The sequence below is a fragment of the Gasterosteus aculeatus genome, chromosome 9 (genome assembly GCF_964276395.1).
Source record: "Gasterosteus aculeatus chromosome 9, fGasAcu3.hap1.1, whole genome shotgun sequence".
NCBI classification, from domain to species: Eukaryota; Metazoa; Chordata; class Actinopteri; order Perciformes; family Gasterosteidae; genus Gasterosteus; species Gasterosteus aculeatus.
In genome coordinates this window covers 19,426,573-19,448,703 of record NC_135696.1, presented here as the reverse complement: position 1 = coordinate 19,448,703, position 22,131 = coordinate 19,426,573, and the positions used below count along the sequence as shown (strand labels likewise).

The window sequence follows — 22,131 nt, the reverse complement described above, 5'->3', positions numbered from 1 at the left end:
CCTCAAGAACTGCCTTTAGGGATAGTTGAGTATTTATAGATTGGTTGGAAATAATTCTTCAACTGCGCAGGAAAGAAATGGGCCCCTTTCAATTGACGACATTTATGACCTGCAACAGGCAAAAAAACAGATGCAAACAATAAAATAAATTCGATTTAGCTGCTTCAGTTTCCTGGTACTGTGCTTATTGGCTCACCGGCAAACTGAAATAGACCAAAGTCATCATTAAAAGTTATTAGTACCACCTGTGCTTCTCCTACAATGAAAAGTCAAAATATCCTCCATGCAAACGACCCGTGGTGTTTAAAATGTCTTCACTTAGGACCAAAAAGAACAGTTAAAAAGGCATGCGAGGTACTACTTCAGTAAGGAAAATAAAGGTACCAGAGATCAAAGAAAAGGAGAGGACTGATTTATTTAACATCTTTATTATGAAGTACCTTTTTTTAAAAGAAATGTACAAGTGGAACCAGCACAGTGACATCTTGGCGTTTACCTTCGAAAAACAGAAACACCGTGGACATGTGGTGCGGGTCTGAAGACATATGAAATGATAATGTACATATTTACAGCAGAGGATCTATTAGAACAGAAGTGAGCAAGCATGACTGCAGCTAACAATACAACGGGTCCGACTGGAAATAAAAACTTTTAACAATAAAAGCATGGATTGGTTCAATAAAGATATTTTTCGAAAGGCACTGTGTTTCACACAAACTGACAACAGACGCAGTTGTTTGTTCTGTCCATCGAATCATAATCACAAGAAACAACAAATGTCGTCATTCAACTGTCCCTGGGCGTTCTAACAAATCAGATAAAATATATCAGAGAGCCGTAGCAGGTCGCACATGAGCATTAAAACAAAAATAGATAATTCAACTCATCAGGAAAACATTCCTTGTAAAGAACATGCTTGGTGATAATTAAAATTACACTTTTTTTTTTTTATAAACAAATACATATCTAAATTTAAAATGTCGTATCGAAGGCATAATGGGTTGAAGTGAGGACTAATGTTTCCCCGATGTTTCCCTTTCTGGGCCGAAACCCAGGACAAAAAAATGTATTTGACATTCCTGCAAGACGTACAGTAGGAGCTCTTTGTTTGATGAACACATTCAATTAACTACCAGCATAGATAACACAAAACACTCAGGCCGACAGTTTGAGATCAATGCTGACGACACGACATGATTACGGGACCGAAGGAGGCGTTTCCTTTGAGGAGATAGCTGGGAAACGCTTTTAAGAATAAAAAGTCAAAATTACATTAATCTCACATAGCTGGTGTGTGATAAGTGCACTCTCTGCTTCATGACGTAGTACTGATGCGAGAGGTTTGACATTTGGGGAAAATATGCTTTTTTTAAATTCATTTTTTGCTGAAAATGATACCGTGCTCATGTCTGCGTGTTAAACATGGACAGTCAGCAGCCGGTTAGCTTAGCTTAGCATAACGACTGGCAAGGGGCTAGCCTGGCTCCGCCCCCTACGAGCACCTTTAAGGCTCAAATATTTAAACAGGTTTAGTCGGCTTTACAGCTGCGAACTGTTTAAATAAATGGATTAAAAATAAATAGCAGCTATTTAGGTAATGCAGATTCGCTCTATTTCATCCGATGTGATGGAACTTTTGGTGGGAAAGAACTAGCAATTAAAAAGAAAGAAGTGAAGGGAAGACATTTTCTAAAACAATAGATTAAAAAGGCAAAATAAGTTGCAGTTTAACCGGTAAGTGTTTGATTATGTGTACAAAAGCCAGGCCAGCCTTTTGCCCGTTTCCAGTCTTTACGCTAAGCTAGGCTAAGCTAAGCTAAACAACTGCAGCCTGTAGCTTTGAATTTGCCAAACTGACACAGTCAATTTTCTCACGGCAAGAAAAGAAAACCACTTCTCGACCGTCGAAACTGTTCGTTTAAGACGAGCAGCAGATGTTGACCTCTGGGAATCCGCAGGAGGGAGAAGATTTCCCCCCCCCCCCCCCCCATCTGCTCACGATTAAAGAAAAGACTTAATGGCCGTGGACGTGCACAGACAGAAACACGCATGAAGGCATACGGCACGCACGGTGTGCTCTTTGGCTGAGTTCAGGCGGACACGCCGCTCACCAACACGCTTCACATAAGCATTCTAGATAGTGATGGCACTGGCCAGGCAGGCAGGCACCTAGACTGAGTACAGCCACATACGCAGTGTGGCATCAAAACATGACAGATGAGGTGACAGTGTGACTGTGGTCGAAGGAGGCGCACCATAAGTGTGTGCGCTGCTCTCTTTCATGAGGATTCTTGTGGGTGGGAAAAATAACATTTAAAAAAAAAAAAAGAAATGCATCGCAAACAGAACTACACACTCGCAGGTCAACAGTACAGAAGTGAGGTGCAAGGATGTATTTTAGAGATGGAGAAACAAAAAGGCTGCCCTGAAATCACTAATGAACTAGCTTCAAAACATACACAGTAATACAACATTAAGTGGAGATATAACAAAATACGGCTGCATTAATAAGTAATAGTACCTGCCTTGTACATACACAAATAAAATGAAACAAGTAGCTAGGATACTTGACTTATCAAAAATATGTAGCTTTGGTAAACAAGGTATGTGGAGAACTGTTGTCTGAACATGTTGATGCGAGATCACTACATGACATCTAGGAATCGAGGGTGAGAAGGTTTCTGTTTTGAGGCTACGAAGTCCGACGAGAGGAGAAGCGGACTAATGGTTCCGCTTCCCAAAATCGCCCCCGTCTCCTCCCCCCCCCGTCACCAGCTGATGAGACAGCAGAAAGGCAGCGAGACTCCCCGAGTGGAACCGAGCCGCTTCCTTCACTGTCCCGAGCACCGATTTGAAACGTTTCCGTGGTAATGTAGCAGCATCGTGATGGTCTGCGGAGGGCCGAGGTGGAAGACTAGTTTATCCTCCCCCCCCACCAGCAGTCCCCTCCCCCCCCCCACCCTTTCCCATCCATCGCAGTGGAAGACTGGTCGGACATCTGATTTCCAACAGCGCTCCTCGAGTATCCACGGCGGGGCCGAGACAGGGAGAAATCATCATGTCCTTTTCCTCGTCTGTTATGGCCGAGCTTCCCGTGGGTTCCATCCGGGGCGTCGACATCCAGAGAGTCCGTAGAAATCTCCACCTCCTTAATAAAGCGCGCCCCCACCGCCCTCCCTCCGTCACACATGGCTCCTTCCATCTTTCCACTTTCTTTTGTTCTTTTTTTCCCCTCACAGCTGAACCTCCATCCAAACCCCAATGTTCTCTTTCCATCTCCTTTTTTTCCCCCCCTCATCTTAAATGACACCGTCCTTCGCCCCCCAATTCTGTGTCGCAAATTTCAGTCAACCTTCTCCACCTTCCCGATGATCTTCTCCTCAAAGATGGGCAGGATAGCGTCATCGTCACGAACCTCCTCGAACACCACGCCGCAGTCAAACTCGTCGCTCACTTTCTTAAAGTAGAACCTGCACACGCACCCAAGAACAGACACGGTGGATTATTAAGAAGCCAAGAATGTTTTTCCAAACCGCTTCAAAAAGGTGGTCGTCCCACCCTCACTGGCACAAACTATGTGGACTCTCTCACCTGTAATGGCCCTTTTTGGTAAGCAGCTCCTTGAACTGGCCCAAAGTCACCACACGGCCTTTGACCGATGTTCGGTACGGGATCGGCTCTCCACAAAAGTAGTAGGCCACCGTCATGTTCTCGCACACTTGCCGCTTACCAGACTTGTGCCTGAAAGGGAGGAGGAGCCGCGTCAGAACACTGGCGTGAGAATCCAGGCGAAAAGGTGAGAGACGGCCGCCTACCTCTGCTTGGCCTGCTGTACTGCGCTCCTCCTCCTCTCCTCCTCCAGCCTCCTCCTGGCCTCCTCCAGCTGGGTGAGCGGGTTGGGGGCCGGGTTGGGGGGCATGGCCGGGTCCTGGATGAACGGGTGCGAGGGCTGGACCTGGGTGGACGCCGAGCCGGGGACGGCGGGGGACACAGAGGAGGGGTTGTTGCGCAGCTGAGCAGACACCCACGGGTGCACGGCGCCGGGGCGCTCCACCGACGTCGGGCGCGGCGACTCGCTGCTGGGCCCCGTCCTCCTCGAGCTACTGGTGCTGCCGCTGAGAGAGAAGAACGAGAGGAGGCGAGGGGGATCAACAACTAAAACCACCAAACCATTTCACGCGACCTCCCTTCGATCGGCGGCGGCGGCAGTTTGTGTTCATTATGAATAACTATCTTTTTGGGCAGGCACATGAGAAATGGGTTTGTTTTAAGTGCCGTTTTACGTGGATCAAATGTCGCTGTGTACATCTACCGGGGGGCGACTGGAGCGAACGTGATCAGCTGATCCCTTCAGAACGACGGTTTTACAGAGCGCAAAAAAAATTAAAAACACAGTCGACTACTTGTCCAGCACAAGACGGCAGGGAGACCAATTTAGTGTCCTGTCGGTGAATATAGTGACATTTCATCAGCTCAAGAACCAGATATGGAGGCCAAAAACTAAATGCTAAAAAGGACACAAACAAGACTCTGTCTGCTGGTTAATACTAAACCGTGTGCTACTAATTGAGCTCTAGCTACTACTTGCTCTGGCACTCGTAAATTATCATAATCTCAATTAAATATTGAACAGAAATTAAACAACCATGATTTAAGAACTTGAAATGAAAACATAATTAAAAAAGGAAAAGGAGGTTAACGTTTTTCATATGAATCATGAGCGAACCTAATATTACTCACCCATGGGAGGTCTTCCTCTGTCGGTCTCCTTCCATCATCCACTGCAGGATCTTGTGGTTTCTCTCCAGATCCTCCATCGGCACCTGGCCCTCCAGGCCACGGCCGCTCTCCTCGCCTTTGCCCAACGTCTCCGACGCCTTCTTACAACCTCGCCGTGACAGCGTGCTGCCTTTACTGCTGCAGAACCAACAAGGGACACGTACGGTTCAGGTCATCGGTAAGTAAACACGGCACGTGACACCTGGCAGCGCCACATTCCACCGCGGCCCGCCTACCTGTAGCCCACGCCCTCCAGCGTGCTGGCTCCGGCCCCGTCGGCGTAGTTGCGACTTCTCCCTGCGTACTGGCCGGCCGGGTCTCCGTTCCACATGAGGTTGGTCTGAGACCTAGAGCCCGCCTCCTCCTGCCCGTCTCTTCCTCTGTGGTGATACAACTGCTTGTGGTGGTGGATACCTGAGGGCGGTTAACAACGCAACGCAAGCCTCTCGTCAGCAGAGCGCACAACAAAACACGCCGCGGCTTAATCCGGCGTCGGGGTTGGCGTAAGCGGGTGAGTTCACACAGAACAACTCACCTTTGACCCCGGCAGGAGGCACGCCGTGACCCCTCCCTGTGGGGCAGTGAGGCGGGCCGGTCCCCCCTTCGGGTGAGCGGGATGATTTGGGAGGACTGTGTCGACCGCCTCCTCCTAAGGCGCTGTTGGTCGCCCCCGGCGACTGGCAGCCGGGCGTTTTCATCACGCGCTGCACGTGCTCGTCCAAGATGGATTCCGGGTCGTCGTCTTGGGAATCCTCCATGGCAACCAGGCCGCCGTAGGTGGCGACCGCCGTGTTAGCGGTGGTCTCCGAGTAGCGGGCGCCGTAGAGAGGTGTGAACGTGGAGGGGAGGGGGAGTGGTATGCTGTGAGAGGACACGGAGGGCGCCACGGAGATGTCAGCATCGTCACCTTCTTCTTCCTGTTGACAGAAAGAGGAAAAGATTTTAACCCAAGATGGAAGCACAAACCAGGACGAAGATGTATCAATAACAGCTTTCATCAAACTATCGTATGCAGGTAGGTTTTAGACAAATAATTCTTAAATTATTTGAAACTTTTCTTTCAGAAACAGCCTATGATGAAATCTGCATGAACAGTCCAATTACTTTTGTAATTTCAACGGAAATTATTATTATTATTTAATCTTTGGCAGAAAAAATACACGCAACAAAATATATAACTTGGCCAGAATTAAATATACGGCTTACATTGTGTACAGCAACTGTAATACTTAAAGCTGATGACTTTGGATCAAAGAACCCGTTAAGCTTTCGTCCTCAGTGTATAGAGCTTATTGTAAAGCGGCAACGGTGAGCTCGTGACAAAGAAACAGTAATCCGAGTTTGTTTAGACAAAGAAATAGAAGCACAACAACGACTTTTTACATGACAACGAGAACTAATGTTTCACTTTATATGCAGCTGTGCTTCCTCAAATTAAGGTACAGCGTCCCAATGCCGTGAATTTCCCCTCCTGTCCCCGTCGTGTTGTTTGCGGTTTACCTTCATTGTCACTGTTTACTAAAGGCTTAGAAAATGATAGCTAGCTGGTTTGTGTACAACGCACAAAGGTGGGCCCAAAGTGGGACCATCGTGTAAATAACCATGATGAGTTGCAGCTCCGCCCAAACACTCACCAGTCGAACTCTCTTCAGCCTCTCCTCGAGTCGTTCCTGAGCCTCTCGCTCCCGGAGAACCGTCTCCAGCCTGCAGATGAGCTCCGCTGCGAACCGCTCGGGCTCCACGTGGATGTCCTTTGGCATGCGGTACGTGCGCTGTGTACAGAAACAAACACTATTCATACACAGCTGAACGCATAAGACCTTCGTAGACGAGGTTCAGAAGCCATTTTCGCTAATTGACTCATGAATTATAAAAACGAGTTATGGAGGAAAATCCGTAATAACAACAAACTTGCAATGTACTAATTACAATTGATACAAAAACGTAGTTCATAATTATTAATTTGTCTGCCATTGTGTGGCCCTGTAACTAACCTTCAGCTATGCGCTGTCTGCTATCTGCTATCGTAATGAATAACAATGCATCGGCCAGTAAACCCATTCGCTGATACTTGAATCAGGTCACCGGGGTTCGTGTTACCGGTATGCTGCATAAACACTGATATGACTGCTGGCGCGAGGCCGACTGTGTGTGCGTGCATGTGTAACTCACAGGTATATGAGGTAGGGGCACACGTCCGTTGGCTTTGGCACTTTCATGCATCTCTTTCCGATGCTGCTTCCGATATCTGTACGGAGGAATTCCATCTCTGCACACGCACACAGATGAGCAGCGATTAGACCTCAGATATGAAAATCCAATTCGTCGAGTTGAACGGTCAGATAAGTGGGCGCTAGTGTGGGTCCACCGGTGTGTACTCACACGCTGCTGTCGGTCAGCGACATCGTGTCGGCGTCGCTCGACATGCTCTGCTGCTCACTGTCGTTGGCACTGGTGGCTGGAGCGCGAGCGTAGCCCATGTTAGCGTAGTACGGGTTCACCGGCTCCTTCCACGGCCTGAGGATGAGCGCGGGGAAGGTGGTGAGATCGAGTTCAAATATTCACACACACTCACACACACACACACACACACACACACACACACACAGGAGTAGACCAAGAATGCTGGGAGACTTTTCTTCCATTTCATTAAACACGCGTTCTTGATTTGATTGGTTCCAACTCAGCCACGTTTGGTTCATTATTATTTTGTAATGATTCGATAATGACTCAATTTAGCACAATAAAAACAACTCAATTCTACAGAAAAACACTTTTCTGTAATTGCCAAAAAGGTTACAAAGACCTTTTCCCCTTTGTATGCAAATATTCAGTACGTGACGTCAATTGAAGCTAGAAATTCCACAGGAATTATGTAACGGAATAATGTGACTTTCTGTGATGAAATGTACTTTCATGTATTTGTTCCACTCAATAATAAATAAATTAAAGACAAAAAAAAGGTATGGTGGTATTAACACAAAACTGTTTATAGATATGTAAATATCACACTTCAGGAGTGGAAATAATAGCAAGACATCACTGTCTTCCTTCTGAAGCTTGACACACACACACACACACACACACACACACACACACACACACACACACACACACACCTGTACTCTCTGGCGTCGGGCCTCCTCCTGGTGGTCGCTGATCTGTGTGGCGCCGTGTGCATCAGCAGGCTTTGCGTCAGCCTGTCAGCTGGTGTGTCTCCACACTCCTCATCCTTCTCTTCCTCCGCCTCCCTCACACCTTCTGCACACCTAAAATCAGACCAGGAACGGTCTTTACTTCACGAGCGATGAGAATGTTCTGACGTTTCGTTAGTGCTGCACTGAGCACCGCGGAAGAGTCGGGGACATTTATTGTCGAATCATTCCGGATGACAGGCATGAATCCTGTGCAATGGATGTGCAATTCTGCATGGTCTCACCTCCACTCCTCATCCTCAGCCAGTGTGGGTAAGTACCCAGGCACCGGCTTGGCAGTCCCCGACGACGGGCTCTGATCGCTGGGGTTGGGCTTGGGGCTCTCTCCTCCCGTACGCGTGTACTCCAGGTACAGATCCGACTTGAGGAACAACGGGTAGGTGTTCTCCTCCATCATGCCTTGGATCTCCGTCTTGGCCTGGCACCAACCAACAAACGAGGCGGTCAGTAGGGCGGGGTAGCACTCAAAACAAGGAGGGCGCTGGTACCCTTGAAGAGACACCGATACGAACAGAGCACTTCACGTGATGCCCGTCATATCTGGCCGCTGCTGCACAAAAGGTCACACAGCGGTCACTGCTGGAAACGCCACCCTCCGTGGACGGTGTTGTCGAGGAAACGTAAAGGCCACACTGTGGTCCCCAACCTAACTTACTTTTGTTTCACTACTTTAGGGCCACCAAAAGATGATGCCCTTGATTTAGGCTGAACACGGAGCCAACACGGCATCGCTTTAGAAAACAAATGTGAACATAGCAAACTGATGAGCACTCGAGACATCTAGTTAGTTGCATTTAGGCCACACACACACTCTCTCTACGAGGTGTGTGTGGCCCTCACGACGGTCAATCTCTTCGACAGTGCTCCTTATCAGGCTTGAATGCATGTTGCACGGTGTATATATAAGTGTTGATTAGGCATGGGAATTGTATTTGTTGAGGTTTAACAGACAAAAAATCTTCTTAAAAAAAAACTAAAAGAAAAAAAGCTACATTTTAAAAAAAAAGCAAGAGAGAAGAAAGGGTTTGCTGCAGTGAAAACAGCCTACCCATTAAGTTCCTTATGGTAATTACCTAATCTCATTCTGTGTAACTTAGTTAATTAGCAATGATGTGTAAGGAACCACAGTGGGGGACTCGGGTCTGGGGGCAGAAAGCATTGAAGAGATCTAAGGACAAAGGAGGGCACAGGTGGGCGAAAGAACTAACCCGAAACTAAACCTCAGCCTACCTTGATCTTCGTTTGTGGTATACTCACCAAAACGAAAGTCTGATTTGGCAGAGACAACTGTGGAACTTTGCACAGTAAACCCTTCTTTGTCACATATTTTAAAATACTATTTACATTTTTTCTACAACCACAAAACATCTCCGGGAGCCAAGGAAAACGTCAAAGCTCCCTGGTACAATTACTGCATTTTGAATGCATGAAGGAACCAATGGCTTCATGGACCAGGGCCGGAAGCCCACGGCCCCCGAGCGGTGTACGGGGGAGATATGAGAACGTGTTGAGGGGAAAAAGGGTACTGTTCTCCACACCGATATGCAGACGGCGCTGCCACCAGAGTTCATTGTGGTTCTTTTTGGGTCACCTATAATCTCGCTGTATCATGCCACCGAGTTAGTCATACACAACCACTTGAAACCGCTCGCCTTCACCTCACAAATTCAAGGAAACGAGACGGCGCGTAAAAATCTAAAACAATTTCCACTTGCTCGTGTAATCCAACATGCGTTGCTGTTAATAGGAACATTTAGAAACACCAAACCGGGGTTTCCATTACCTGTTCGAACATGGCGGGGTCTGGATTTGGCCGTCCCACACAGTCTCGGATGAAGCTCTTGGTGGCTGCTTTGATCTGCCTTGAGACAATCCCACTTCCGTCCACGATGTACTTCCTGTAGATGGCCTTGGCCAGCTTTGCCCTCTTCTCCTGGCTCGTCTTCCTGAACCCCGAGCAAGCGAACCAGAAGTCGAGAAGGTCCGCGCAGCCTTCCTGGCAGAGGAAGTTTCGGAACAGCTGGATGCCTTCCTGGTCGTCCAGGAGCGAGTGAAGCGACTCGGCCCACTTCAGGTACGGCGGAGTCGGCGACGCCGAGCCCTCGGGTTCGTACCCCAAGTCCAGGTCCGGGCGCCGAGGGGTCGCCGACGACGACGAGGGCGTGTAGCTCGATAGATCCCCCATTTTAGAAGACGAGGATGACGGATAGCCGAGGCTTTGGGAAAGGGCGTTCGGACGGGTGTTGGCCGACTGGACCGGGGGATCCAAATCAGATCCCTCCTTGCCGGGAACCGGGGGTCGCGGAGCATCCTCGGTAAAGTGGGTAGTGACGCTGAGAGGGGCCACAACCCCCCCACCACCGCCCCTGTACCCGATCCCATGTAATTCTCTGACAACGCTCATGTCTCTGACTGCACAAGGGAGAAGTCAGACGTTCCCCTCCGGCGATTATTTTGCTGGCAAACAATTCACCCTGCAAATGGAAGCAAGAGGAGCAGTTACAAATACACATTACGACACGTTGATGAAGAGGCGACTGATTCATCGCTCAGCCCCTCCGTTGTGTCAGACGACCCACACGTACACGACCGCAGTTATCAAGCGGCTAAATGAGACAGATAAGCGGAACGGATACGTAAAAACAGAAGGGAGCAGGTCACACACGAGTGCGGTTTGGAACGAGCAGGAAGACCGAAATTATTGGTAGAAAGCGAATTACGAAACGTAACCGTAAAAACTTGCGAACGAGCGCACGTTAGCCGATGCTACGTTGTTGTTGATAGCGTCGGCTAGGTGAGGCTAGCAACTTACAACTTCCAGCCCGGAGGAGAAAACTTCATGTCCCGTGCGTAAATCTCCCAGCCGAAGTTCACCATTAAGTTCCTGTCGTCGGTAGAACCGTTAGCTCCCACGCTAGCGTGAACAGTTGTCAAAACAAAGCCCGCGGTCGGCGTAGCGGACGCCGAGTTCCCCAATAACTAACTGATGTTAACGAGCTAGCACTGAGCTAGCCGCGCAGCAAAAGCCACCGCCGATTGCCGTTGCTTTGAAGTGGGGAATCTCATTCATCTTGGCCTGCAAAGACGGTGGGGGATGGGTAACGTTAGAGAAACAAACTCTACAACCACACACAAGACGGGCCTGCGTGCAAAAAAAATAAAATAATAAAACACCCACGACGAGAGCGTACTTTGTGCGTGGATCCGCGCCGGGGGGAACTTGCGGAGAAGCCACGTCAACTTTCAAACAGATTAACGCCATCGGCTCGGCCGATCTGAGATCAAACAAAACAAGAAGGCGAGGGCACGTTTTTCAGACTCCGCCGCCCGCAGCGCCAAGCTAGCTGGGCTAGCTAGCTCGTCCAGCTAGCTGGTTTTGGTTAGCTCGCTAGCTTAGCCGAGTCGCGTTAACGTCCCGTGTTTTCCGCCAAAGTGTTCGCCCTACCGTGTCTGTGAGCCCGGTCCCCGTATTCCGCTGCATTGGGGATAGTGGCGCGAACTGTGGGGCCCGAAACGCCGCATATGGGAAGCTTTCTGGTATTAAATATTAACGAAAATGACCCGTCGACTGCCCCCTTAACTCCCCATGGTGGCTGGTTTCTGAGCAATAATACAGCGCGAGCAAATACGTGCGTGCGCGCCGACGCCGCGCGGCGTGTAGTTCGTTTGTGTAGAAGAGACAATGTTAAGTTTAGTGGTCCAAGTATTTCCATTATTTACCTCAGTAAAATTACTCATGAAGCCTCAGTGCACAATGACTCCATAATCACCAGCAATGCTGTTTTTAACTTAGGGAAAAGTGCTCGTGCTAAAGTTCCTTTGTTGCTCTAATGTTATTATGTGTTGTTTTATTACTAAGGGATTCACATACAGGTGGCATGTTAAAGCTGTTAACGTGTAGCTAATGAAAGTATTTTATTTTAGACGCTCATTACAGATTATTAGTAATCGTAATCTGCAAAAGTAACTATGGTTTGTACATAACTGTAGTGTAGTAAAAAGTACAGTATAATTCCTCTGGAATGCAGTAAATGTATAATTTTTAAAGAAAATCCTCAAGTGCAGAACTTCAAAACTGTAGATACAGTAGTTAAGTAAATGTGTGCAATTATTTTGCATCACTGCAGTAGGTTTAAGTAACATTGTATTGACATGTGTATATACATATATGTGTATATACAGTACGTATATGCAGCCTATATGTAGTTAGTATAATTTATAATAAAAAAAAAAGGGCCGGGGAGTAGAATTATAGCATTGCGTAAGAGTAAGACAGCTACAAGAAGTAGAAGTACCTCATAATTATACCTCATAATCACGTCACAAGTACCTTTCCATCACTGAGATTGTATTCATTTAACCGTCAGTCTGTGGATAATAACGGTTCTATCTGTCACAGTTCTATGGCGGTGCAGTCAAATCACGCACAACAGCGCCCCTGCCGACACGAATACGTCATTACATAATCCCACAACTCAAAGGGGATTACAATACAAACACAAAATTACTAATAGACTCTAATTAGTATATTAGTGGGTGTATGCAAAGTTTTTTCTGTGCCACACGTTGCTATGAAGACAAATCAATCGTCAGAATGCATTGACACTGAGATAAATTGCCCGAAAAAAACCCCGAGCAGGTGACACAGCTCACTTTGCTCAAGGCGACCAGCCGACTTTAAATGCGAGACAAAATCTCCCCAAAAACCACAAATCTGCGAGAAAACACTAACAAAAGGCCCCCCCCCCCCCCCCACCCCCACCCCCTTACCTGTAGACAGGTGTTCAGACCACGGAGCCCACCTCCACTGGACGAGTGACTGACCGGACGGAGAGCGCGCGCCGCGGCCGCCACCGCAGCATCCCGCTCGTGAGTCGCCTGCGCCGGGCTGTCAGTCTGTCAGGAGCACCGGGCTGTGGGTGAGTGTGTGTGTGTGTGTGGGGGGGGGAGGGGGGGGAGGTGGTGTAGAGAGAGAGAGGGAAGGAGAGAGCGACATACAGAGACATACAGAGAGAGAGGGAGTGAGGGAAGGAGAGAGAGACATACAGAGAGAGAGAGAGAGAGAGAGAGAGAGAGAGAGAGAGGTTAGACTACAGTTTGTTGTACATTTTACCAGCATACCTTTATGACTCATACGACTAATCTACATAGACAACAATTCAATCTTTAATTTTACAAATTCAAACTGAGCTGTATAATAATGATATATATATATGTGTGTGTACATTTATATGTGAAATAATTTGTTTTAGAGGTAGTATTTTCTTTCAAATATCAATTACAAAGACCTGTAAATCAAACCGTGACGTGCAGACGTTAGAGAAGTAAAGTACCGTGCCTCCTATAAACTGCTGAGGCCAGCCGTCCCACGAGGAGAAGGAAGGCTCAGGTGGCTCAGGTGAGGTCCGGTCACCTGTCCTCCTCTCTCTCCACTCCCGGGTGGACAGTTCATCCATGGTGATCTGAACCTGGGGAGCACACAGAGCAACACAGAGAAAAAATCAAACTGAGCACCCGGCATCTTTTTTTTCATATTTCCATCACAGTAGAAATCAGAGAAGACTTCAGGAACAATGCTATAATAATATAATAAGGTAAATACATAATTTATAAGATCAAATAAGAATATATATTTTCTGGCGTTTTGGTCTTTTTAATAACCTGATTTAGCTTAAAATATGTGTTGTGTGGCCTCTATTCTTCTGCTAGTAACATTACGTATGAACATCCTCTGAATGAGTCCTCCCCGAGTATTGTGATGATTCAGCATGGGGATATTGGGCACTTTGTTTGGGTTTTTAAAATAATTTTAGGAGCCTCAACCGATTGAACAGTCGACCAGAGCGAGGTCACTCAGAGGAGCCGTCAGCGCTTTGAGAAAATAACCATGAATTGTTTTCACGGTGCGTTTGATTGTACATGCTGAGCTAAACGCGCCTCGTTGTGGATCCGTATTCATATCACTTTGGCTTGTATAACAGTCAACAAACACACACACACACACGCACACACACACGCACATGTACACACGCACATGCACAGCCTCCTGCTGCAACAGGCTGGTGTGTGACGGTTGCTGCGGTGCCCCCAGAGACAATGAGGAGAGAGGGAAGAGAGGATACTGAGGAAGATGAACTTGACCTTTATGATGTCTTGGTGAGGAAGGGGTTGGGGGGCACGTTGGTACTTATGAATCTATAATGAACCTCGACTATGTGTGTGTGTGTGTGTGTGTGTGTGTGTGGGAGAACTAGTAGAGGTCTGAGCCCGTAGCTGAAGAAAGGTCATCACACAGGGGGGTTGTGGGGGCGCGCATACGTTCTTTCTCTTTCTGTACCAACGACCCTGATGGAAACTGCTTCACCTGCTTTCTTGCCAGCACTTGATGGAATAGAACGGATTTCTTGTGTGAGGTTTATTTTCCACGTTCAGTGTCTCAGCAGCGTCTTAAACAAAGGCTCACCCCCCCCCCCCCCCAAAAAAAAGCACTTAATTATCCCTTTGAGCTTACGCTGTGTTCAAAGTGTGTTCCCCTTCTGACGGGGAACTGAACGTAAAACGTTTACCTACGCTCGCTTAAGAAAGGCCGGACAGAGCAGAGAGAATTCTCTTTCAGCTCAGTCGTCCGTAGGATAATATTCTAAATGTAGCGTTCACTTAATCCGACGTTATTGATTTATTGCTATGCAGGGCTTTCTTTTAGGCGTCTGAAATAGGTTTTGCAGCTGCCGCGGTCCACATGTCTGCTTCTCTAATCTTCCAACCCCCATATTCTGTAGGTCACTGACAGATACCTCATAAAACCTCGCTTTGAATAACCTGAACCATCGCTTTTAAAGAGAAAGTCGATGCCGCTCATACCGTCGATAGCTTGGCTTAGCTTAGCACAAAGGGTGGAAACGGGCAAACAGCAAAGACTGCCCAGTAACACAATCCAACTATCAGCGCATTTAATCATTAAATTGAAATGTTATAATCAATTTAATGAGTACAAACTCTAAAAATAACACCACAACATAATTTAAGACACACTAAACCTATTGTAATTAATATACGCTTAAAGACTAGCCTCCAATTGAGTTCAAGCTTTTACGAATTTGAATTCAAAATGCAGTTTTACTGACAGTTGTTGTGATGTTTGTTTATTTTTCCTTTGAGAAATTTGAAGTATTCACCATTAAACCAAAAAACCCTACGTGCAGAGATTCTTTCCGGGATACCGGGGTAATTTTACTTTCTCAAAGCAATGTGACTCTTCAACCTGTCGTAATATGACAAAGCACAGGTGTCCAAAGTCACACTGGCGATGGCTCATCGCTGCGATGTCCCCGTAAACCATGAATGTGTGACGCTGAGCCAGCGAGCTCTTATTATATCAACCTGTGCTTTTCCTTCCCGGGAAACGTCTTTGTGAAAATGCTGCGCAGCCACAACTAGGACGGCTTCATGGCAACGTCAGACTTTTAAATCATCTTTACATCAACGCATGCAATAAATTACCTTCATTTATTGAGGATATTTCAGCAGAATTGGGTAATATCACAGCAGAAATATTGATATCACCACATAACATTACATTATCTATCTATCTATTGCAGCTGCTCAAGGATGTCATTAAAACAAACATTTCCAGTGAAGATAAAACTGGATTATTAATTCTTAAATTGAGGCAGCCCCTTTAGAGTACTGAGACGGAGGTATTTGTCAGTGTGCTGGTCCGGCTCAGGGGTCCTTTTGTTCAAGCTGCCACAGCAGCTTTGGGCGTCTGTACGGAGGCCTGTCAGAAACAGGCTTATCTCTTGGGGGCCTCCCGGCACAAAGACCCATTTAGATGCTCACGGAGAGTGAAATCTTCATTATAAACCTCTTGAAAGAGGAACAGACCTCCCTCTCTTTAAGATAATTAATTGGAGACAAGCATTTTTTGCGTGGCTCCAATGGAAAGGATACGGCGTATCTACTACGTAGGGTCCTTTTTTTAAATGTTAGACACAGAGGGAGTTTGGAGATATCAATGTTACGAGTCTCTTTGTGTTTAAAGAGTAGGCACTGTCACAGCTTTGAGGGACAAGGAGAGCTGAAGCTGGTAACCTCTTTCTAAAATCGCAATCCTGCCTCAGTTCTTTTTCTTAAGACACTAATTGAGATACACCAGCACAAGCAATATTTGAAAAAAAGAAATCAATGTATTAATATCAGGGATTTTTAAACATTTCAATTCATATGTCTCTATATCATCCATCCATCACCCCATCTACCTACCCATCCATCCATCTGCTGGCCTTTCCCAGCCATGCCTGTAGTAAGAGTGTCACTATATCTGCAATGGCGTCCTGCTGATGTGTATTGTGATGGGGCTGAATACTCCAGCAACCAATATGGCCTGCACCAATACTGGATTAGCCACAGTGGATTAGCCGCCTGCCCTCCTGCTGCTTATTCAAATATTGTTTCACGTATTGTCATCATTGGGACAGAGCTGCAGCCCAGTAGCCTTCAAGCTACCCAATATTCTCAAAGAAAGAAACGGGGGAAGAAAAAAAAAAATGTCTTTTGCTTCTAACGCCCCACAAAAGCGCCCGATTTCATTTTTCTCAGCGAAAGCGGAATTCGGAGCGCAGACGGTGTTGGGAGCGACCCTCGAAGGATTCGGAGGGCGCATTGAGTCCGGAAAAGGAGGATGCGAAGATGATGGAAAGCAAACCACAACCAGGGCCAGAATCAGGCATGAAAGCGCGCCTTGATCTTTGATACATGGTGTTCTTCTTTTTTTTTTTTTTTTTTTTTCCCCTTTCTCTCTTTCACCCTCACACATACACTCGGGAGTCAAGGCAATTGATGTGCTGCCTTTGATGGCAAAGAGAGGCCTATATTAAATGGCCAAAAAGACCATGATGAAAGGAGCTGAGAAAAAGAAAGAAAATGGGTAAAAAACTCGTCATCGGGAAGAACGGCGACTCGTGATAAACACTTGGCCGATGGAGTGACGGCAACCAGACATCGGGGGCGTTCGCGGGTTGCGATGGTTTAACGGCCGCGGAGGAAAGGCTAAGGTAGACGGGGAGCTTACCGTGCTAGCCCGGCGGTGGTGGAGGCTGAGGTCGGCTTGGTGGTTTCCGGCCCGTCGCGCCGGTGGTCGTCCTGTTGCAACAAGGGACCCCCCCCCCACGCACCTGCTGGGTCGCCGGGGGTCCCTCCCGGCGATCCCGAGGTCTGGACGCCAGCGGACGTCCCGTTGCAGGAGCAGTCGCCATCTTTGTCCCGCTGTTGTCTTGGATATCCTCTCCTGCGTCTTCATCCCTCCCTCTCTATCCTTTGATCATGCTTCCCTCCCTTGCTCTCTGGCGTATGACATCATCACGCAGCGGTATCGACGAGCATCAAAGAACCTCTGGACTGTGCATGTGTCGGTCTGTGCGTTTGAGAGGGGGGGTAAATATGGAGAGTAAAGAGTCCTATAACCGCCCCCGCCGCCGCCCGCCCCCCTCTCACACACGCTCCCCGTTGCCCACCGCTCTCCTCTCCCTTGCAGATGCACGGTTTATTTGGCCAACACAAAACCAAACACACACCCACACCGACCATCTCTCAGGCGCTTGTATCCCGAGGCCCCCCGCTGTGCCTGTGGCGTTTGATGATGTCCTCAACGGCTTCATTCATTCCCCCTCCCTCCCTCCCTCCCCCCCACCCACCCACCTCCTCCTCGTCCATCTCTTCAAGCTGTTGCAAACAACCCAAATGTGTCCTTTAGTAAACTTTGCGGCTAAATGAGTTAATTCCCTCTCAGGCGGATCTGGCCGCGCTCCTCCTTGAGCGGCCGCCCCTCCTTCCTCCCTCTGTGACTCTCATCCCCTCTCTCTTTCTCTCTTACCTCCTACAGCTGGTCGGTACCATTTCCAATCCTGTTAGAGCTGTATGTCCTCTTGAGGAGCCCCTCTGTCTGTCTGTCGGATACATGTTTCACTGTCGCACTCTCCATCGTCCGCGGCAGCTGTCGTCCGATCCAATGAGATCTTCCCCCCCCCCGAAAAATGCAGACAATTAGCAAAAGGAAAGGCGGCGTTTGACCAAACATTCAATAAAGCCACAACAAACGTTTTATGAGTATCAGCATATCTCTGACATACGTTTAATTTAAATAGCAAAAAGTCTTCCACCAAGAGAGTTATATATTCTAAAAGCAGCGTTTTTGTTGAGAAAATGAGATTAGAGTTTTCAGGTTGGCCGACACAAAGTTACAATAAGGTTTTATTTTCATGCATTTTAGGCAACAAATTGCGAGAATGAATATTTTACCCCAATAAAGCACATGAATATGACCTCAGTCTTATCGTTCAGCTATTGATTAGCCTTATTTAGTAAAATAAATCAGCTTTTTACTCGATAGTACTGCATTGTTTTAGATCTGTAATTAGCAAACTCCCTCTGTTGTTTTTCTGTCTTAAAATCATTGTTATTGCTCGGTCAACTTATGTTATCGCACTAATAGCTTTTGCTAATAGCTAATAAGCTCACTTGAGCAATGTGAAGCTAACCGGACAATAATACTGCAGCTCAAACAAAGGGAATCTGGTAATATGGTAATATGGTATGTCAGCTGTTTATATTCGGGTTCTGGGTTTTGCTCAAAAGGAACGTTGAAGTGTCCACATGCTGAGGTGTCCGTCAATCTGTCAACTTCCCCAAATATTGCACATTCACATCGTACTTTAGCTTGTTAGGATTTCACTTACTGTTACTACTGTTAATTTATATTGCACTCATTTCCTTTATTTTAAGTTTTTTTCCTTTACAACCTGCTCAGTTTTTGCACTTTTCCTCCTTGCCTCATTTCTGCCTTATCTTTACCTCATTTTTATTTTTTATTTCCTGTACATTCATGTAAATATTGTATTTTAATTTTAAAATTGGTCGGCTTTCCGGAAAGGCAAGCACAAGAATTTCAATACACAGGGCGTGTGTAAATGACAATAAAAATCTTCGAATCTTTGAATTCTACATTTAGCAAAGGTGGAATTCAAGGCAGCCCGCGTGGCTAATGCATGTGCATGACCTTAGTGTGTTTGTTGCCTGTAGAAAAGCCAAATTTAACACAGCTTCAATTAAGAGTCTTGGTGCGATTCATATGCTGAGACGTCTTTAATAAAAACAAAGGCACATTTAGTCTTATGTGTGAAATGGGGCTTTGATCCAGTTCCTCTTCGCCGTGATCAGCGGAAAGTGAAATGAAAGAAAAGTAATTAGAGCTTTTTCACACAGTCACACAGCTGATGTCCCGGTTCCACCTCCTCTCACAGTCGCAGTTCTTCTACTTTCCCCATCTTTTCATCCGCGTCTTCACTCTGCGCCCCTCTGCCGCCCCTCTGCCCCCACGTCCCCTCTGCTGTCCACCTAATTGTCAAGGTTCTTGTTAGCATTATGCTAAAACGCGTCCTTTGCAGCGAAAGCCAGCCAGTGATATGGAAAGCACCCTCAGCGAGGATTATACCGCTGATGAGAACGAGTGAGTAGATGTGTGTGTGTGTGTGTGTGTGCCTGTGTAGGAATAACTGCTCTTGAATTTGTCTTTTCTCCCCTGTGCGCCTCCTCCTCTTCAGCCAGACACGTTGTTCTCTCCTAAAAACCAACCCTCCTCCTCCTCTCGTCCACGTTCCAATTGCATAAACAAGGATTTGCATTCAAACAGCATCTTCAGCTCAGGCATTAAGCAAACTAATTTCACAACATTAATAGAGCCCCTTAAAAACGGCCCCTTATTTCCTCCACAAATGACTTCCCATAATCCTCAGCAACAGAACCCGTCTGCGGGTTGCTGCCTCTCCACGGGGACAAATGGGAATGTTTGGAGTCAATACGAGCACTCTGGGCCTACCTGTAGGATTGTTGGGGGTAACGGCTAATAGCAGCGAGCCGACAGGCTGTAGAGGCTTGATAAGCATTTCTCATTATTGAACCCCATTCACACAGCTGGCTGCCACACACACACACACACACACACACGCACAACAAATCCCAGAGAAATAGATTACCTCCGAACCATATTCCAAATAGCAACAATAGATATAAATAAATAAATACATCATTGTTGTGCGCATCTATTGACTATGCATGCATGTGTGTGTGTGTGTGTGTGTGTGTGTGTGTGTGTGTGACAGAAGAGAAAGCATCTGGAGAGCTGCAAACTGACACCGAGGAGTCGACAAATGAGCAGAAAAGTCTCCCTGCACAACGGCTCTGACAGAAGTCATACGAGAGTACGACAAAGCCCGGAGTCTGTGGGAATAATTTGTTATTAAGACAACAAATTCAGTCTCAGTTGCTCTGCTTATGACAACTTTGCAGATTGCATTAAGCAAATGCAGCTCTGTTTGTAGTGCTGCGTCCTGCTTTTTCAGACCCTATGGCATAGATTTACTGTGCTTGTGACGATGCAGACACAGATATAAGAGGTCTGCTGCAGATGGAAAGTGTTTCTGACATGACTCACGGTATTGGCACACACAAACATACTTAGTAATAGAGGTTTTGATTCTATTTACACCCTGGTCCCAGACCTCTAAACTAATACTTACACCCTCGGAAAAAAAAGAGTTTTAGTTTTACTGATAACATTAACAAAAGCAACAACCCAAATATGTGCAATGCCCTGAAATCTGCCGTGATTCATTCACCGCTATGAAATGGAAAAGCACCTTGAGAAGGTTGCTGCTGATGTGACCTGCACTCCTGTAAAGCAATGTGCCTGTAACTAATTAAAAGTATGAACCCACCATATGAGTACGTGTCACATGGTACAGTAAGTCTGCCACATGCATTATTAATGCAAGAAACATGTAATGCTTCTTCTAATTAGATTTTTTATTTACTGGCTTCTCTTTACTTGGATCATTCTGTTCAGTGCGCTAAAGCAGTTTAAGATCTTTTTGAATATTTCAAAACCAAAGTATGAAAAATAAATACAGAGGATAATCCCCTACAGCCAGTGATATATAACAGTATGCAAACACTGAACAATATTCCTTATGAATATTTCAACAGTCACTGATATTAAACAATCTGACTATTGGCAAACAGACGGAGCAAACAACTCGACTCTGAGTGCTTTTTCCAAAGTAAAAACACGGCCTTTTCTCCCATCAGGTTGCCGAATAACACAATCTCCTCTAGAAGTCCACGTGAATGAATTATGTAAATTCATTTCTGGTGCAGAATAACGAACAAAGCCCGCGCGTCCACGCGATACATTCAGCGGAGTGACTGTGCGAGTCATCGGCCGCTTGCCGACATCAGCCTCCACGAGCTGCTGGTGCTGCCAGGCGGCTGAAAGGCATCGAGTTGAGACCGAGTCTGAATGTCTTCCATCGCCAGTAATACGACCATTTTTAATAAGTGGCTCTAAGGAGCAGTGACGTCTTTCATGAACTCCATTCTGCCAAAGTTGGAAGAGTTTGAGTTCATTCACGTGGACTTCTGTAGTTAGAAAAGACGAGCTCACCTGCCTGCGTTCACCCATCACAGTGGAGAAACATTTGAATCGAAACGGGACGATTGTTGGGGAGGTTGTTTACTTGTCAGTCAGATTTTAAATAATAAATAATTTAAGCAGTAAAAAAAATCAAAGAACAAATGCTTTTAATATCACTTCCTCATTAATTGATATTATTAATTATTCCATATGACAGGTTAAACTCCAGTGCGGTTATTTTAACCACCAGAAGACCCGGAGTCTCTGACAATCCCTCAAAGCTGAACAATATGAGCCTCGTCTCGTTGGTGCTGCAGCCATGAGCGGGCCGAGGCTGTTGTTCTGGTGCAGAGTGAGACAAATGAGACCCAGGAGGGCACTACTTAGCCCCTCGTAAAGGTCAGATATGGGGCCACACCATCGGATGCTAATCCTGACCCCGGGGGGGGGGCCGCGTGCACACGCGCCTCTGGATGCCGTTGTTTCACGGGCCTCTGACATTTAGACAGCGAGCGAGCCGCGGAGTCCCGGGTGGGTGGCGGGTCGGCGCGCCTCGCTGGCTGGAGAGCAGCGGGCTTCAGCGGCAACGCAGGTTTAATTAGAAGCGGCCTCGGGGGCAATTAAAACATCAGAGACGACGCCGAGCGGCGAGTGCTGTAAATATGCGTTTTA

General features: G+C 46.8%; 1 protein-coding gene across 6 annotated transcripts; it reads right to left on the bottom strand.

Annotated features, from left to right (window-relative positions):
- Positions 1-412: 412 nt before the first annotated feature.
- Positions 413-17,303, bottom strand: LOC120825280 (axin-1). 6 transcript variants are annotated; one of them, XM_040186822.2, is made up of 15 exons: positions 17,065-17,303; positions 13,328-13,462; positions 12,765-12,907; positions 9,778-10,468; positions 8,219-8,412; positions 7,899-8,048; positions 7,162-7,296; positions 6,952-7,048; positions 6,414-6,551; positions 5,315-5,696; positions 5,016-5,193; positions 4,741-4,917; positions 3,816-4,115; positions 3,592-3,741; positions 413-3,470 (listed from the first exon to the last, which is right to left on the bottom strand). In XM_040186822.2, the coding sequence occupies exons 4-15, from the start codon at positions 10,396-10,398 to the stop codon at positions 3,344-3,346; spliced, it is 2,649 nt and encodes an 882-aa protein (XP_040042756.2). In that variant the 5' UTR covers positions 10,399-10,468; positions 12,765-12,907; positions 13,328-13,462; positions 17,065-17,303; the 3' UTR covers positions 413-3,343. The 6 variants fall into 6 exon arrangements, with proteins under 6 accessions (XP_040042756.2, XP_077935695.1, XP_040042755.2 ...); XM_078079569.1 differs by having other exon boundaries at positions 4,741-4,914; XM_040186821.2 differs by lacking the exons at positions 12,765-12,907; positions 13,328-13,462; positions 17,065-17,303 and adding an exon at positions 11,440-11,654.
- Between the last annotated feature and the right edge of the window lie 4,828 nt (positions 17,304-22,131).

What these genes read in the sequence shown, in the direction of transcription:
- LOC120825280 (XM_040186822.2), bottom strand. Translation starts at nt 10,398, where the DNA reads ATGAGCGTTGTCAGAGAATTACATGGGATCGGGTACAGGGGCGGTGGT. An exon ending in CCCGACGCCAGAGAGTACAG is followed by an intron (nt 7,297 to 7,898) that starts GTGTGTGTGTGT and finishes GCTCATCCTCAG; the next exon opens with GCCGTGGAAGGAGCCGGTGA. An exon ending in CTGGAGGGCGTGGGCTACAG is followed by an intron (nt 4,918 to 5,015) that starts GTAGGCGGGCCG and finishes TTGGTTCTGCAG; the next exon opens with CAGTAAAGGCAGCACGCTGT.